This window comes from Vidua macroura, chromosome Z (assembly GCF_024509145.1).
Source record: "Vidua macroura isolate BioBank_ID:100142 chromosome Z, ASM2450914v1, whole genome shotgun sequence".
NCBI lineage: Eukaryota > Metazoa > Chordata > Aves > Passeriformes > Viduidae > Vidua > Vidua macroura.
The window spans coordinates 23,456,405-23,472,375 of record NC_071611.1 but is presented as its reverse complement, the minus strand read 5'-3'; the positions used below and the strand labels follow the sequence as shown (position 1 = coordinate 23,472,375).

Below are 15,971 nucleotides of genomic sequence, written 5' to 3'. Positions count from 1 at the left end.
AGTTGTCATAATTATTGCAATGAATTCTGTGGATCTAGCACACGCAACATGCAGTAAATCACTGGTTCTCTTAGCAACCGCTACATTAATAGTAAACACATTGATTTCCTATACTATTCCTAAGGACAGAATAGTCTAATACCAGTTCATAGAGACAGACATTCAAAATGGATGCTACTGAAAATGCAACTTACCATGAACTGCTATGTATATATATCATTGCTTACAAAAATTTAAATGTATCTGTCTGGGTGAATGTAAAAAATATCAACCATATGCACTTGATAAGATAAGCTACAAAAAGCATTTCTTACGGCTGTAATTTCTTGAAGATGAACCTACTACATGACCATGGATCCTACCTGACAGTGCTGTCTGCTGCTGTTGTTTTCCTCCCTCCCATTTACTTACTTTCTTAAAAAGATGTGAAATTGTCACACAAAATTCACAATGTAAGGTTTTCCCCCATAGAAAGTAAGTGTACAGATACTTTTAGAAGAGGTTTGAGACTGAAATGTGAGATCAAGACAGACATGCAGGTCAATAGGAGATAAAACAAATCTCTCAGCTGAATTCAGATTTCATGTACTCCTTTCATTATTGGCAAGGGAAACTTTCCAGACTCTTGAGAACTGAACAATGGCTGCCTGGTGTTTGGATTCAGATGTTCCTGGATTAGTTGCCTTCTCCTACAGGCCTCAAACCACCAATCCCTGTACAGACTAAATTTAGAAAGGATAAATAATCAACTACGTGACATTGCATCAGAAATCTCATTCCACTGCTTGTGCAGGGTAGAATGATGATTTCTGTTATAATTCAGAGACAGCACCCCACATTAAATAGTTTTTTTTTTAACTGTGTAACAAAGCAGGTGTTTGTTGTGCCAACTTCATTTTATACTAGAAATCTCTCACCTGCAGTATTAAATGCTACTAGAAATAACAAGCCAGTCATTGTCTGATGCTTCCTTCAGTGGTTTCATGGCCTCACCCAGGAAGCTCTAGCCATTTACAATTCCCACAGTTTTAGGGACTAATTTCCATAATGTCATAAACTATCTTTAAATATCTGCAAATGGCCATTGACTTGGAGAAAAATCTCTGAAACTACAGCTGTTTCTTAATTATTTTGAGCAGCATGCAACTTCCTCAGAGGAGGAGGGTCTGTTTTCCTGGGACTTTTCATTCAAACCAGCCTTTCAACAGCATGTGGAATGCTAAAGGCTGGTTGTATTTTGCTAGAGGCAACATTGCAGTTATGTTTTTGGTATTAAAATTATATCTGCATTTCTGATTTGACTGTAGCTCATTTGTTCAGAATGAGGCATACATATATAAAAGTCACTATATGCTTGTGGATGACATTACATGGAGAGAGATCTTAAAATCTGTTCTACAGCTCTATAGATTTCTTCATTTGCTAGGTACACAAGTGAAAAATAGATACTTATATAGTTTGCACTATCAATACTTCTCACAGAGCTACAGAAAAGGTGAAAGACACACATATCTTGTAATTTTTAATCATGCTATGCTGGGGGGAATTTACAGATATGTTCTGTTAAACTTCTATAGGCATAGAGAAATCTCAGAACACTTACAAAGAGTATGCAAGATGACTCTAGGTTCATGTCGCAAAATGAACCAAATTGCTGAGTCCATTGAGAGAAAATTGCAGTGTTTAATAATGACCCACAGGATTATCCTCAGGCAGGGAAGTACCTGGAAACAGGTGCTGAATGTTTAAAGCACAAATGCTGCATACTGCTCAAAGATCTTCTGATGTGTTACATTCACATCATGAACATGATGTGGGTTTTATTCAATAACCTAGAATATTGGTAAGAGTATTTTAAAAAGTAAGACTAGTGAACCTATGCGAGCTTACTGTAAAACAGTAAAGACAAACACAAAGAAATGGTTCTTTCTCTATCAAATGAACTCTCAGGAATAAAACTGAATCTGGTTCAATTCAAGTTTAAATGTTAGTGCAGTCTAAATTTCAGATTTAAAAAAAGAGCTGGAAGGATAATAATCCCTTCTCATGTAACTCACATACAGTGATGCACAGCTGCAAACTGATTTTATACAACACCAGTAGGTCTATTAGGAACCTCTGTTTTCAGATGCGGTATTATGATATATTCTATCCATACCTATAAATGGATGAAAGAATAAAATGCTTCTAATAAAAATATACAATTCTACAGCTTACAGCACTAGCTGAACTAAGTAAACTTAATAAATTCCAATATAGTTTTTTTTTTTACTCTGTATTTTACCAAAAGCTATTGGCAGCCTTTTAGTATTTAATAAAGAGTATTATGAAATTGAAAGTGCAAGCACAACACTTGGCCAACATATGTCAGAAAAATATAATTGGAATAAAGCCAGAAAATCAGTTCTCTGTGGTATTACTGGATTTGTTAAAAAAAAAAAAACAACATTATTTCAAATTTGGATTGTAAGTATTTTCATTTTGATTTGCAGCTGGGCAAGCAAGTATGAAATGCTGCCAAATCCACTGTCGTTTACTTTGCAAAGGCAGAGGCTTTCTTTTGCTCTTCAGTATAACTTCTCAGACCATTGTCTTCACAGAAGTGAAAGGTTTCACTGTCTGGTGAAGTCCAATCTTTTTACCTTATGCTGTAAAATTAGTCAGGAGTTCTTTTAAATCAGAAAAAAAATGTCCAGAACTGCCCCTTCCCTACTATCCATCCATGTAGTACAGAGGTAAATATTTGCATCTGGGAGACTTTCAAACAGTGGCATAGAAGAGAGTCAGGCCACATGTGTTGGCAGAATGTCCCACCATGCACAGGAATCAACATGTCCTAGTTTAAAACCTGTAATTTTTTAAAGCCTTACAAATGCTCAGAAAGTTATCTCTTGCTATTGAATAAGACTTTTTGTTTTTTTTTTTTCTTTTGGGAAGTATTCTTTGCCTTTGCTTTTTCTTTCAGCATTCTGGTAATTGTTATGGGAGGGCAGGGGCTGAATGGAGAAGAATCAACTAAAAAAAACGTTAATGAAGCCTCACAAGGAAAGCCTGTTAAATATGGTTATGTCCTGTGGCAGGATTTCACAACCGAGCACTCTAAGAGCTAATGTATATAAGAACAGTGTCAACATTATTGAACTCAACATGGTTAATTGGCTAGCAACTATGAAAACATACAGTTATCCTTTACCTTCAATTTTCAAACGAGAATACCACTTCATATAACTTAGGGTATTTCTAGATGTAACACACAACTTGAACAATTTACTTGGTGCTTTCTTACAAAAAAGTGGTAGCACTCTTAAAGTGATTTCTACTTTTGTTGCTTCAAAACTTACTAGAAGTTTATTTTGCTTGTAAATAAATAGACTTGTATCATCTTTAAAGTCACTCATGCAATGGATGCTGAGAATGAGAACAGAGATTTTAGGAAACCAGTAAACTTGCTTATAATTATCTTCACAAAAAGCTTTTAGTCTTGAAACCAGTATTAGCCAAACCAAAAACATAAGAAAGCTAGGCACTGTCAATGTCACAGGTCAAATCTAAGGAATTTTATATTTTTTAGTGCTGCACTTTTGATATGCTGATGAAAATTACTTAATTTTCATCAGACTCCATGGAAATTTGTTTTGTAGCATTACTGTGGAATTTTCATATAGATCTGAGTCAAAAATACAAAACAGGAAACAATTAATGTGTTTTTTCATGGGTACTTTTAGGAAAAAAAATTCCACCAGCTGTATTTGCATATTTTTATGCTAAATACAGCATAAGAATGAGAACAGAGCGCAGCCTGTTTTACTTACAAATCCTCTTTTTTTCTTCTTCTTCTTCTTCTTCTTTTGGAAGAATTGATGGCTCCTTCCTCCTGCTTTTTTGATCTCTAATTAACAGCTTTTCTTCCAAAATATTCTGCTGTAAACACCTAATTAAGGTCCCTGCTCAGCTGGAATGGATTGCAGCAGGTAGATTTTTTTCCTCTCTTTGCATTTAAAACAGAAAGGAATGTTCTTCATTTCCAACGCCAATATACTACTTGGTAGAGTGCATCTCGGCATACTGCTGATTCCTCCAGTCATGCATAACGAAAGGAAACAGTAAAGGATTTAAGTACACATTAGTTCGAGTAAGTAAATGTCAACTATTTTGTCACAGCACTAAATCATTACTGAAGTTATATAAAACTCTTGTCTTTTGCTCTTTGTCACAAAGCCTAAATAGAATTTTTACATATAAGTAACGAGTGCTAATACAAAATAACAATGCCTGCACATATACAATGAACTGTAACTGTAATAATAAGGTCAGAAACTTACTTCTACATACTTCTACAGTATGTGGGCTTTATTTCCTGTTCTACAACAGCTGACCACTCTACAATGGTGAATATTAGTCAAAAGCATTTCTTACCTAGAAAAATTGAGAGTTCATCTTCTTTTGCAATGATAGAACAGAGAATACTAATTTCTCTCTCCTCTTACCACTCAGGAAACTTCAACAAATCAGGAAATCATGGGAAATGAAAGTTTGTCTTTAATGTGAAACATAATTATTCACAATTGAAGTTTCATATTTAAATAACACTCACCAAGGTGGTCCTATTCTTAGTTTTCTCTTCCAAGAGATATTTCTATAATATACTGAAAGGGTCTATAAGTGCAAAAAAGGGGTTGCTCAGGTATTATGGGGAGACAAATTGACTGAGATTTCAAAATGTTACGATAAAGAACTCCCAGAGTCGTAGACAGGTGAAAGAATTGCTGATTAACAATTGCCTACTCCAAAATGCAGGCCTTCTCAGTAGATAGTTTGAGTCAGTTCTTAAAAGTCTGCCATTTTCTCAACTGTTATAACTGATGCAGAGTCTCTGGTTCCTTTTTTAATATTAAAAACGTTACTATCAGCTATTAAACTAAATACAAATCCCCATATGCCCATTTTATTTTAATGTATGTACTATTATGAATTCTTGACAGTTCTAATTTCAAAGACTAATAAAAGGCAATTATCAACGCAAATTAACATAAGTGCATTTCAGAACTTACTGATAAACATCACCCCTCTTGCAGAAACATACCATAAAATCAGCACTCATATATAAACATGTTAGTTCCAAAAATCACTGATATACCTGATGCATATTTTACACATCTATCAAAGACTGTTCTATTCAGGCAAGAAACAATAACTTTTGTCCAGAAATAAATCACTCAGAGAAAATAAACAGTGGGTTTCTTTGGCTTAGAGGTTGCTTTGTTTATTATAAGAGAAACACATTTTAGTGCCCTCTTCTGCAATGCTCATTTGGGTAAGTTGAGCTAAGACAGTATGGAAATACTTGAAAACTAATTGAAATATAGAAAGCAAAATTACATAATATAAGTTGTCCCCAAGAAAAAAGGTAGGAGTGCTCAGCCAGCAAATGAAATCTTTTCACTTAATTTTTCATTCCTTAATCATGTCGTAATCCTAATCTATCCTTGCTCACAAACTAGTTTTTAAGTAAAGCAAACTTAATGTAAAATCTTGTATCACATTGTCCCAAGTTAATCCATTAATAATTAATATCTAGCTACAGAATAAGGGTGAAGCAAGGAGATGTGTGATTTTTTAAAAGAAGCAACAATTTAATTATATTATAATTGCTTTTATTGAGAAATTAATTTCTGGTCTTAAATGGAAAAAGAATCTCAGTTGAGAAATCAAAGCCAAACATGTACTTATTCAGGATGCAAATTATGCTGCAGTCCTAGGGATTACTCCATTCTCTAACTGAAAGCCAGAGAGTCAGAATGGCCATTCTACAGTCAAAGTTAGACTGAAATTTATTTTTAAAAATGAGTGTTTTCTCTTATGCATTTCCAGTATCAAAAGCAGCTGAGTGCAGAAGGTCACATCAGTAATCTGATGGTCTTGCCAGATTTCTGGACAGGTTTTAGGGTCTCCATGCAATAGCAGGTGGTATGCTACTTAAACTACTTTGCCTAAAGATAGCCAGTATAGGTTGGTTTTTTTCCCCAGAGTGGTAAGAAAGATTTTTTTTTCCCACATTCTTCCTAACTAGGTCCCCCCAAGGTTTTTACCAATAAGAAAGGTGAATACAGGTGGGTGCTAAATCCAAGTGACAAAAAAAAAAAAAAAAAAAAAAAAAAGGATATTTCTGTATTAAAAAGGGTTGTTTTATTATACAGAAACCTGCTCATTTGGCTTCTTTCTCTTTTCATTTATGGATGGCAAGGGGAAAATCAAGGTCAAGTCACTTGTTTAAGAGACTAGAAACAATGAGGGAAGCTAGTTGCATGTTAGGAAGACAGTTGTTCACTGTGGCACCCTCACTCAGCTCAGAGACAACACCATGCTGGGTGGGAGTGTTGATCTGCTGGAGGCCAGTGGTGTGAGGTTCAACATGGCCCAGTGCTGGGTCCTGCCCTGGGGTCACAACAACCCCAGGCAGTGCCACAGGCTGGGGCAGAGTGGCTGCGGAACTGCCCACAGGAAAAGGCCCTGGGGGTGCTGGTGACAGCAGCTGAACATGAGCCAGCAGTGCCCAGGTGGCCAAGGAAGCCAATGGCATCCTGGCCTGTACCAGCAATAGCGTGGCCAGCAGGAGCAGGGCAGGGATTGTCTCCCTGTACTCGGCATTGGTGAGACCACACCTTGAATCATGTGTTCAGTTTTGGGCCCCTCAGTACAAGCAAGGCATTGAGGTGTTGGAGTGTGTCCAGAGAAGAATAGACTTGTAAAGTGTTCTGAATACAAGTCTCATGAGGAGCAGCTGAGGGAGCTGGGGCTGTTTAGCCTAGAGAAAAGGAGGCTTGGAGGGATCTTATCCCTACAACTGCCTGAAAGGAGGCTGTAGCCAGGTGGGGGTCAGTCTCTTCTCCCAGGTAACAAGTGACTTGACAAGAGAAAATAACCTCAAGTTCTCATGGGGAGGTTTAGATTGGATATTAAGAAAAATTTTTTCACAGAAAAAGTGGCCAAGCATTGGAACAAGCTGTCCAGGAAAGTGTTTGAGTTACCATTACTGGAGGGATTTAAAATTCATATAGATGTAACACTTATGGACATGGTTTAGTGGTGGACTTGGCTGTGCCTGGTTCATGATTGGACATGATGATCTTAAAGGTATTTTCCAATCTAAACAAATTCTGATTCTCTGATTCCCAATGTGTTCGTATCTCTAGGCATCTGTGTCAACAGCAAAACCAGAATTATTACATACAGTAGTTAGCTTTTTCCAGCAGCTCTGTTAACTTGTGGAGTTAATTCCTGGCTCTTTATTCAACATCCACTGTTCCCTGTTAAACAAGGGGTACTGTAGCTGTAGGATTTAGGGAAGAGAGTGAGAGAGCGAGAGGGAAAAACAAGAAATTAGATCCCAGACATACAAACTTACCAAAATAAGTTGTTGAAAACACTCATCCACAGCTGCACTGCACAGGCTACACAGGTTGATCCCATAAAAATATTTTTGGTGCCTAGAAACGCATAAAGTGTTCAGGGAAAAATAGTTTTTTTCTGTGTCCCAACCAAATCCAGGCACCCTAACTGTAAATGGCACCTGTAAATGGTGAGCGAAGTGTGGCTAAACAATTCTTTCCCTTTCTTCTGCCTTCCAAAAGGCCAAATTTTAGCCTTCCTAATCTTACTTTACCTCTCCACAGACACACTATACAGCACTGAGGTGTCATTATCCCCTAGAATGGACATATGGAGACATTTCACACTATGCCTCTTAAAGAACAAGACACACCAAGCAGAAAATAGGAAGAAGGGCTGAGGCACTCTTAAACTACTTTTGTAATAAAGCTTTTCAGAATTGGGAGTGGACCTTGTATAAATCAAAACAGGGATGAGGGCACCTCTTCTACAGGTCTGTTATTTTTATTGATATCAAATAAGAAAACAAAGGTCAGCCTATACCAAAAGAATGAGGAAAACCAAATTTTTGGTACTATCAATATGCAAATGTGCATTTGATCTATATTCTAAGTACTTCCAGTATGAAATCTGAAATGAAAATATACATGCTTGAAGTAATCTTCTTCCTGCACATTACCCTCTTATCAATTAATTGAAAAGCTTCATAGGTATCTTTACTTCCAGGCAACATAAGAGGAATGGAAAGGGGAAACAGCAAGGAAGCTCATCTCCTTGTCACAGAAGTGTGGTCTAGATACAAAACCATAGTCAAGCCTTCTAACTTTTCAGGAAGCGCTTAAAAAGGGTAACTTTGAATGTCTGTCATCATTGTTACATCATCATACAAATCCTAAACTATAACAACTTTTTTCAAAGTGGATAAATTAGTCTAAACCCTTCTGGCAATATTCCTTAATAGTGATAAATTCTGCATTACTAGTCCTATGCTAATTACATAAAGGGAAGATGTCCAGATGGCTGTCTTAAAGATATCTTAGAAGACATCCTTAAGGAAAGAATTCAAATGAGCACAACAGAGAATATCAAGTGACATCAGTAACTGCAAGTGATCTTTTACCCCTTTCCATATCTTTTCTATACTGTACTAGCACTGACCACCACTAAGCCGTGTTCCCTAAGCATCATGTTTTTGTGGTTTTTAAATACATACAGGGATGGCTACTCAATCCCTTCCCTGGGCAGCCTGTTCCAAAGCTTGACAAGCCTTTTGGTAAAGAAATTTTTCTAACCTAGACATTGCCTGGAGTAACCTGGCTCCCTTGGTCCTACTGCTTATTACCTGGGAGAAGAGACCACTCCCCACTTCACTACAGCCTCCTTTCAGGGAGTTGAATAGAGCAGTAGGGTCTCCCTTGCTTCCTTTTATCCAGGCTAACCAACACAGTCTGCACCTGCTCAGGACCAAACTGTGCTGCGGATCACTCACCCCTCACACACACAGCACTGACAGTTACAGAGCCCAGGGTAGGAATCAGAGAGAGGAAGATGTCTTGTTGATTTGAGGTGCAGGCCCTTCTGCAAATAACTTTACAATTGGAAGATGGATTCACAAAAGGCATACTCTTATGCTTGCAGTTCAGTTCAGTCAAGCAAGGCAAATAATGTATATTAAATCACTTTTTTTTTTTTTTTGCACTTACTGGAGATTAAGGAATACACAAACACTACTTTTTAATACAAGACTTTTTTTGTCAATATTGAAACGTTATGGTATACTTCCCAACTCTTCAGAATCTGTGATTTTAATATATTTTGATCTCCAATTAATCATTTCCTTACTTCTCTTTGGTATTTTCTTGTAAACTGAAGTACTTGCATTTTCCCTCATCTTTTTACCTTCTCTATGTATTGTTCCACTTTTCTATTTGTTTTCATGTCTTCTTGTATCTCCTGTCAAAATAGATACACAGAACATTGTGTGAGTACCATTTACAAGAGCAAAATATAGGCTCTTCCAGAAACATTAAAGAAGCAAACTTTTAACACTTAGAGGAGCAACAAAAAAAAAAAAAATCCCAAAATGAGATTTTTTTAAAACAATCCTCATGTTTAACTATATTCCTTTCAAATATTTTTCCTCCAAAACCTTTCCAAGCAGATGTTTGAGAACCGTGTGGTACTTGCACAAAGAACCCAATTATGGTAGAAGGCTTAGTGAGGTATTACAAAGGGTGGGCTTAGGGTGCTTTGCATCTATGTGGTGCCTCAACAGAATTTGCATCTCAGACTGGAATCAAAATGGCCTAATCCTGAGTTTGAAACTGCCTGGGTAGACTTTCTGAAATAGTCATACCTGGGCCATCAGGACAGTTTTGAAACAAAATCATGAAGTTGCACTTGTCTGAGCCACCTACTTTGGAATGATCTCCTGGAGTAGGGTTGTACTCTCCAAAACTCAAGACCATTTGGGAAAATGTTACCCTCTTCTTTCAAGTAAACCAGCAGAAAAATTATTCACCCAAAAAAGGATAGTGCTCAGCAGGGTTCAAATTTATTTGTCCATGACTTACTTCCACAAGCTTCCTTAACAGTAATTTCACCTACTGGTAAAAAATCAAGACAACAAACCTCATCTTGCCTTCTGTTTGAGCTTACCTAACATCAGCTAGATCCTGTGAAGTATTTCTTGCCAGGCTGAAGTCTCCTTTAGTACCAAGCTCCTGCTCCTGATGTTTCACCTTCTCCCTGAGAAGTTAACCAGACTGGGTTTCTCATCACTAGGCCCTTTTGACCACCTCTCTGTTGTGTTCACATGGCTTTTCTCTGCAACCTTGCACTGGGTTTAAGTGGCCAAGTCTTGTAAAGGGAGACAGGGTAGAACAGCACAAGTGGCTTCTGTGAGAAGACACCAGAAGAGAGACACTGCTTCTCCCCTCCAGGGACCTAGCTCTGCTCAGCAACTTCAATAGATGTGGCTGGTTCCTGCTTCTCTACTGTGACTGCCCTGCACTCCAGCAGGTGAACAAGGCTGTAGCAGCCAGACTGATGAGATGAGACTGTTACAGGATTTACCAAAGCTATGGAGTTTGGCATGTGGGGCTGAGAGCAGGACCATCCTTCCCTGTCTACTTCAAATTGCACATCCTTGGCTACACACATCAGATGCCAAAACTGTCCTTGTCAGTGTGGGCCCAGAATAGCAAAAGAAGCCATAAACAGCAAGGACATGGAGTCTGCCAGATGGTGTTACTGCAGCTGGCATGGCTGGCATGGACTGTGCTGCATCTGTGTTTCACTGTGCTTTGTGCACTGTCTGGGACCATTTGTTTTATTGGGCTTGCACTTGGGGTTACACTTTGTTGCTTACCCACCACAGCTGTAACTGGATTGGATCCTCAGCAACCCAAACACATGCATACTGCTCTCTGTTGAATGTTTTTTGGGAAGGACCTGTTGGGAAACTGATACAGAGAGCAGGGTGTCAGTGAACTTTTCAAAGACGTTGTGATGCCCCATGCGGTATATTCCTGTGAGCTTTTAACAGGCAGTGCTGGAAACCAAATGCTGCTACTTGCTACAAGGCCTGCACACCCTCATCCTACCAGCAGAGCATTTACTGGGGCCTGCCAGGAATGTCCAGTCCCAGCTTCTGCCTCCCTTCCTGCTTGGAACTTTCATGGCTGGTGAGGCACTGGCACAGGCTGTCTAAAGAAGCTCTTCTATCCCTGGAAGTGTTCAAAGCCAGGTGGGGTAGGGTTTCGAACATCCTGCTCTAGAGTAAGGTATTTAGGCAGGGGAGTTGAAACTAGATAATCTTTAGAGTCCCTTCCAACGCAAACAAGTCTATGATTCTATGATTCTATGTTGCCCCTCCACTGTACACCCCCGAAGGCCATTGTACCCAAAACACTGAACCAGCTGCTCTGTGACATCAGCCCTGGGGCCAAAGGTACTGACTGCAGGCATTAGTTGGCAGCTGCACTGAATGAGCCCTCACTCCTTGCAGCTGATACATGCCACTGGCAGTGATGAATTTGCTGTGCCTCCTTGTCCTACTGGCCATGTGTAGGTCTGTGCTCAGCACATGGGACACCTGTGGGTAAGTGGCCTCAGGCTCTTGCAGGTAGTTTGGACAACATTTGAGGGGTGTTCCCTATCCCCTCTGGCCACACTACAGTTTTGTGAGCCCCATGCAGGAGCTTCAGTTCCTTGATAGTACCCAAGCTGCAGCACAACTTGTATATGGGACTCAATCAGAAACAGGGTTGGACAGACACACGCCACCTGGGATTCCCTGGCTCTGCTGTCCATGCAAACAATGCCATGTGGGGAGGGAAGTTGGCTAACCTTCAACCTGAGCAGCAGCAAGCCATCAAGCAATAACTTTCTCTTTACAGAGGAACCTGTGGTCTCTGGCCCATGTCTGCTTCCTATGGCCCCATGGCTTATGACTACGACCCCATGGCTCCAGACTATGGCGAACTGCACATCACTGGTGGCACAGCTGTCCAGCCAGGAGCCTGGGCTGGGATTGTCAGCATCCAGGATCCCTGGGAACCAGGCACAGGACATATCTGTGGAGGGTCCCTCATCAGCACAGAGTGGGTCCTCACAGCCGCCCACTGCTTCATCAATGCCAGGTAGGGAGCAGCAGGGAATGGGTATATCTCCACTACTCCAGCAGGTATCATGTTGGCAACACCATGGGCTACTCCATTCTGTCTCCCTGCAGTATGCTCCATGTCTGTGCACTGCAGACCCCAACTGGGAGACTACTCAAGAGAACACTCTGCGTTCTTGCCACTGCTTCCTAAAAGCCTCTAGGTTTTACATTCTCAAAGCCTAAGTCATGCTAGTGCAGCCATACACACTGCTTTCTTCTCTGACTTGCAAAGCAGAGGACAGGGAACTCTTGTGCTTCTGCAGCACATGGCTCTGTTCCCTCTCACCTCTTTCTCCATGTCTTTCTTAGGAACACCAACATGTGGCATGTGGTGGCTGGGGCTACTCGGTTGACTCAGCTGGGCCCTGAGGTGCAAGTGCGCCAGATTAAGCAGCTATGGGTTCATGAACACTATATTCCTGGTGAGGAGAGGAACAACATTGCCTTGCTGAAATTGGACCAGCCTGTCGTGTGCAGCCACTACATCCAGTTGGGTTGTGTGCCTGACCTCACACTGAAAGTGTCAGAGCTGGAAACCTGTTACATTGCTGGCTGGCGTACTACCACTGCAAAAGGTGGGTTGCCAAGAGGGACACATGCCCTGAAGACAAACTTGGCACATAAGGGAGATGGGTTGGGCTTCCCAACAGCAGAGGCCAAAGACAGAGTCAGGCTGCAGGATGTCTGCCTCTGGAGAAGTAGTCCTGGACCACACCCCAAAGCCAGACAGAAGGGGGAAAGCAGAGCAACATGGTATTTCCCAGGGAAGCCCTAGGGAAGGATTTCACCTCCCAACAAGGGAGGGGAATGGCCAAGGAACTACTGTATGCTCATTTCTTCCTGTGCTCACAGCTCAAAGACCAAGTGATGTCCTCCAGGAGGCTAAGGTCCACCTCATTGATGTCCACCTCTGTAACAGCAGCCTCTGGTACACAGGGGCCATCCACACTCAAAACCTATGTGCTGGTTACTCAGTGGGTGGCATTGACCCCTGCCAGGTAGGAGCATGAGACAAGACACTCAGCCCCCAGCAGCACAGGCAGCCTGAGCAGCACCACCCAGCACAGGCCAGGGCCTGCTTTGTCCAGCCAGTCACCCTCCCAGCCCCAGCTGCCCACCACTGTTAGGGCTCCCCTCCCCTTCCCCATTTGCAGGTCCTTGCCCAGTGCCCCCATTGTCCCAGAGGCCTGGCACTACACCAGAAAGCACATCTAGTGCTCTTGGCAGTCCAGAGGTCCAGATGCCAACCCTGGAACATCTACCCTCTGCATATCCAGGATCATTGTGCAGAGAGACAGCCCTACCGTACAAGCCCCTGACCTGCTCCCAGCCAAGGTTCTGGAGGCTCCAGCACCTGAGCTGAGACCTTCTCTACCAGGAATACAGCTCTGCCAAGGGCAGTGAGAGAGAAGGAGACAGCTCTAGTGCTGACAGCAGCTACCCAGTATTACCTTATTCCTCTCTTGCTCCACTGCAGGGTGACAGTGGTGGTCCTCTGGTGTGCAAAGACAACAATGCTGCCTTCTTCTGGCTCGTTGGTGTGGCCAGCTGGGGGAAAAGCTGTGCAAGAACAAACCAGCCTGGAGTCTACACCTCTGTTCAGCACTTCCATGATTGGATCCTGGTCCAGATAGACCCGCAGCCAGACAGAAGGGCATCAAGACATTCTATGACCACCCTAACCCCACCTCAGAAGCCAAGGCCAATACCAAAAGCATTGGACAGGTTTAGCTCCTGCCCATTTTCACTCCAGAAACTGGTGGAATTTTTTACTCAGGTGCAGGAGCTCCTTCAGGTCTTAAGGAGAAAACTGGCTAGAGAAGCAGGATGAACAGGATCCAGTGCAGGCTGCAGTGGACCATGACCATTTTCTTCTGGGGCAATGCCGGCTGATCCAAAGGCAGCCTCAGTGTTTAAGGCCTGCCCTATCCCACTCATGCTTCTCCTCTGTGTGCACATAAATCCTGAATCTGACTTAGTTGTGGAAATAAAGTTGCCTGATTTTACTGTTAATGGTGTTTTCAGTCGCATTCAGTCTCCCACGCCAGGCAAGGACTTCCACACTTGGTACACGCAAAATAAGGCTGAGGACAGACATCAGGCTCAACAGAAAAGAGTCGTCCAAAGGACTGAAACTCTGCTTGGTCAGAGAGGAGGGCAAGGGTGCAGTAGAAGGGAAGACAGGTCACAGAGCAATGAGGGGCTTAGAGATCCTAGAAACAGCACTTAGAAATCTAAAGTGTCTTAGGCTGCCTAGTGGTGGGATAAGTTTGTGTTTGTGCACAGTGCACTAGGGAAAAAGTGGATTCCTTCATGGAGACATGGTTCATAGAAAGACCCAAGCTTTGCACCAAGGACTGGGTAAGGAACTTGACATCCAGTCACAGACAGTACATGGATAAATTTTAATTAATTTCTATACTGTTATTTGAACAACATGCTGTGCTTATGAATACAGGGAGTGAAGGTGTGTTCATGTTTCACTAGAAAACATTCAATCCAGATCACCTAGAAAGACAGAAAAGGACTGGACTGTGTTCATGGTCATGAAAGAGGGTGGTTATGGATACTTGGGTGCTAGCAAAGGCAATGCTCAGTCTATGTCAACCTGGTTTGTTGTTCACAGTAACTATGTAAGTCTCTGTGTCTGTTTCTGTGTCAGTGTACCTGGCTATTCGGAATGCACACAAGCACAGACACACAATTTATCCTTTAGGAAGCAGAGCTATACCTAACAAATAGTTCAGAGCTATCAGCTATCACAGACACGACTCATCTCTGATGTTACTTCCAAACATGAATTATCATACTGGCCAGGCAAAGTTTATCCATCTCAAGAAGTCTCGTTCAGAATTCCTTGTTGTTGTTATTAAATGCAGAATGAGTAAGAAATTGCCATTATTATGGTAATGATATCATAACTAGTGGTTCTTAAATAAAATATTAACTCTGAGTAATAGAGGAACTATAGGGCTGAATAGCACTGAATTTTCATTGCTGAAAGAAAATTCCTTTAGGAAAATTATGACATAGACCTTTTCAAGAGCTTGCATTTCTTAGTAGCTCTCACCTTCCTTTTAGTCTCATAAATACAGGCAGTGTGAGTTGTGGAAAAACACGATGACAATCACTTTTCCAAAAGCAGGCTGATATGATTGCTCCAACATTTTTATTGCAGTATAATGATGGAAAATTTCAAGCAGAAAAAAAAAAATCTAATAATCTATTCAGAGGAACCATAAGCCACCATCATCCAGCAGTATCACTGAGATGCCTCTATAACGCAAAATCCATAGCAATAAGAATGATGTCAGACTGCATTTTCCCTAAGGAACTGCATTTGCACTATAAACAGTCCTGCACATCTTTCTGAGGATATCTTATTACCACAGGAGATAATGGCCAACACTTCATACCTTCTTTTTTGAAATTATACTAAACAGTAAGTTGCAGACTAAAACTGCTAAGAAATCATTCACTTGCCAGAGATTCACTTGCAGCTTGATGATTTTCATGTGTTCCCTACAGTATATTTTCTTATATATTTATATAATAGCCTTTCTGTTGGACATGAGGAACAATATATAATTACAAATTATAATTTAATGTTGTAATTTGAACTCCTGGGCAATGTGTTAGTAATGATATTTTCTTTATCCACTGTTCTTTTATAGCTTTTTTCAAAATTAATTCTTTCCCCAATTTCTTTAGGGAATCTTACTTACAAGCATGGTCTCTACTAAATACTGTTAATTTAAACAACCAGACCTGAATCATAAGAAAGGTTAAAGAGGAAGCTTGAGTGCAGTAAGATTTTTTTTTTTTTTTTCTCTCACACTACATTTGCCTGTGCTCTTGGACAAGTCTCTGAACTGCCTTTCTAGGGTATTGTTGTATATATACTTAGCAGCAGAAC

At 40.8% G+C, this 15,971-nt stretch overlaps 1 protein-coding gene and 1 long non-coding RNA gene across 2 annotated transcripts; one reads left to right on the top strand and one right to left on the bottom strand.

Moving 5' to 3' along the window:
- Positions 1–514: 514 nt before the first annotated feature.
- On the bottom strand, positions 515–2,039 carry LOC128821929 (uncharacterized). Its single transcript, XR_008441277.1, has 3 exons — positions 1,725–2,039; positions 1,604–1,623; positions 515–722 (listed from the first exon to the last, which is right to left on the bottom strand). It is a non-coding gene; the product is annotated as an uncharacterized LOC128821929 (long non-coding RNA).
- A 9,340-nt stretch (positions 2,040–11,379) lies between these two features.
- Positions 11,380–14,068, top strand: LOC128821936 (acrosin-like). Its single transcript, XM_054003358.1, has 5 exons — positions 11,380–11,491; positions 11,790–12,032; positions 12,365–12,630; positions 12,908–13,053; positions 13,533–14,068. The coding sequence occupies exons 1-5, from the start codon at positions 11,406–11,408 to the stop codon at positions 13,884–13,886; spliced, it is 1,095 nt and encodes a 364-aa protein (XP_053859333.1). The 5' UTR covers positions 11,380–11,405; the 3' UTR covers positions 13,887–14,068.
- Positions 14,069–15,971: the final 1,903 nt, after the last annotated feature.

Bases quoted from the DNA above. Each gene is read 5' to 3' on its own strand.
- LOC128821936 (XM_054003358.1), top strand. From the start codon at position 11,406: ATGCCACTGGCAGTGATGAATTTGCTGTGCCTCCTTGTCCTACTGGCC. The intron at 11,492-11,789 runs GTAAGTGGCCTC...TTCTCTTTACAG, and splicing joins AGCACATGGGACACCTGTGG to AGGAACCTGTGGTCTCTGGC. The intron at 13,054-13,532 runs GTAGGAGCATGA...GCTCCACTGCAG, and splicing joins GTGGCATTGACCCCTGCCAG to GGTGACAGTGGTGGTCCTCT.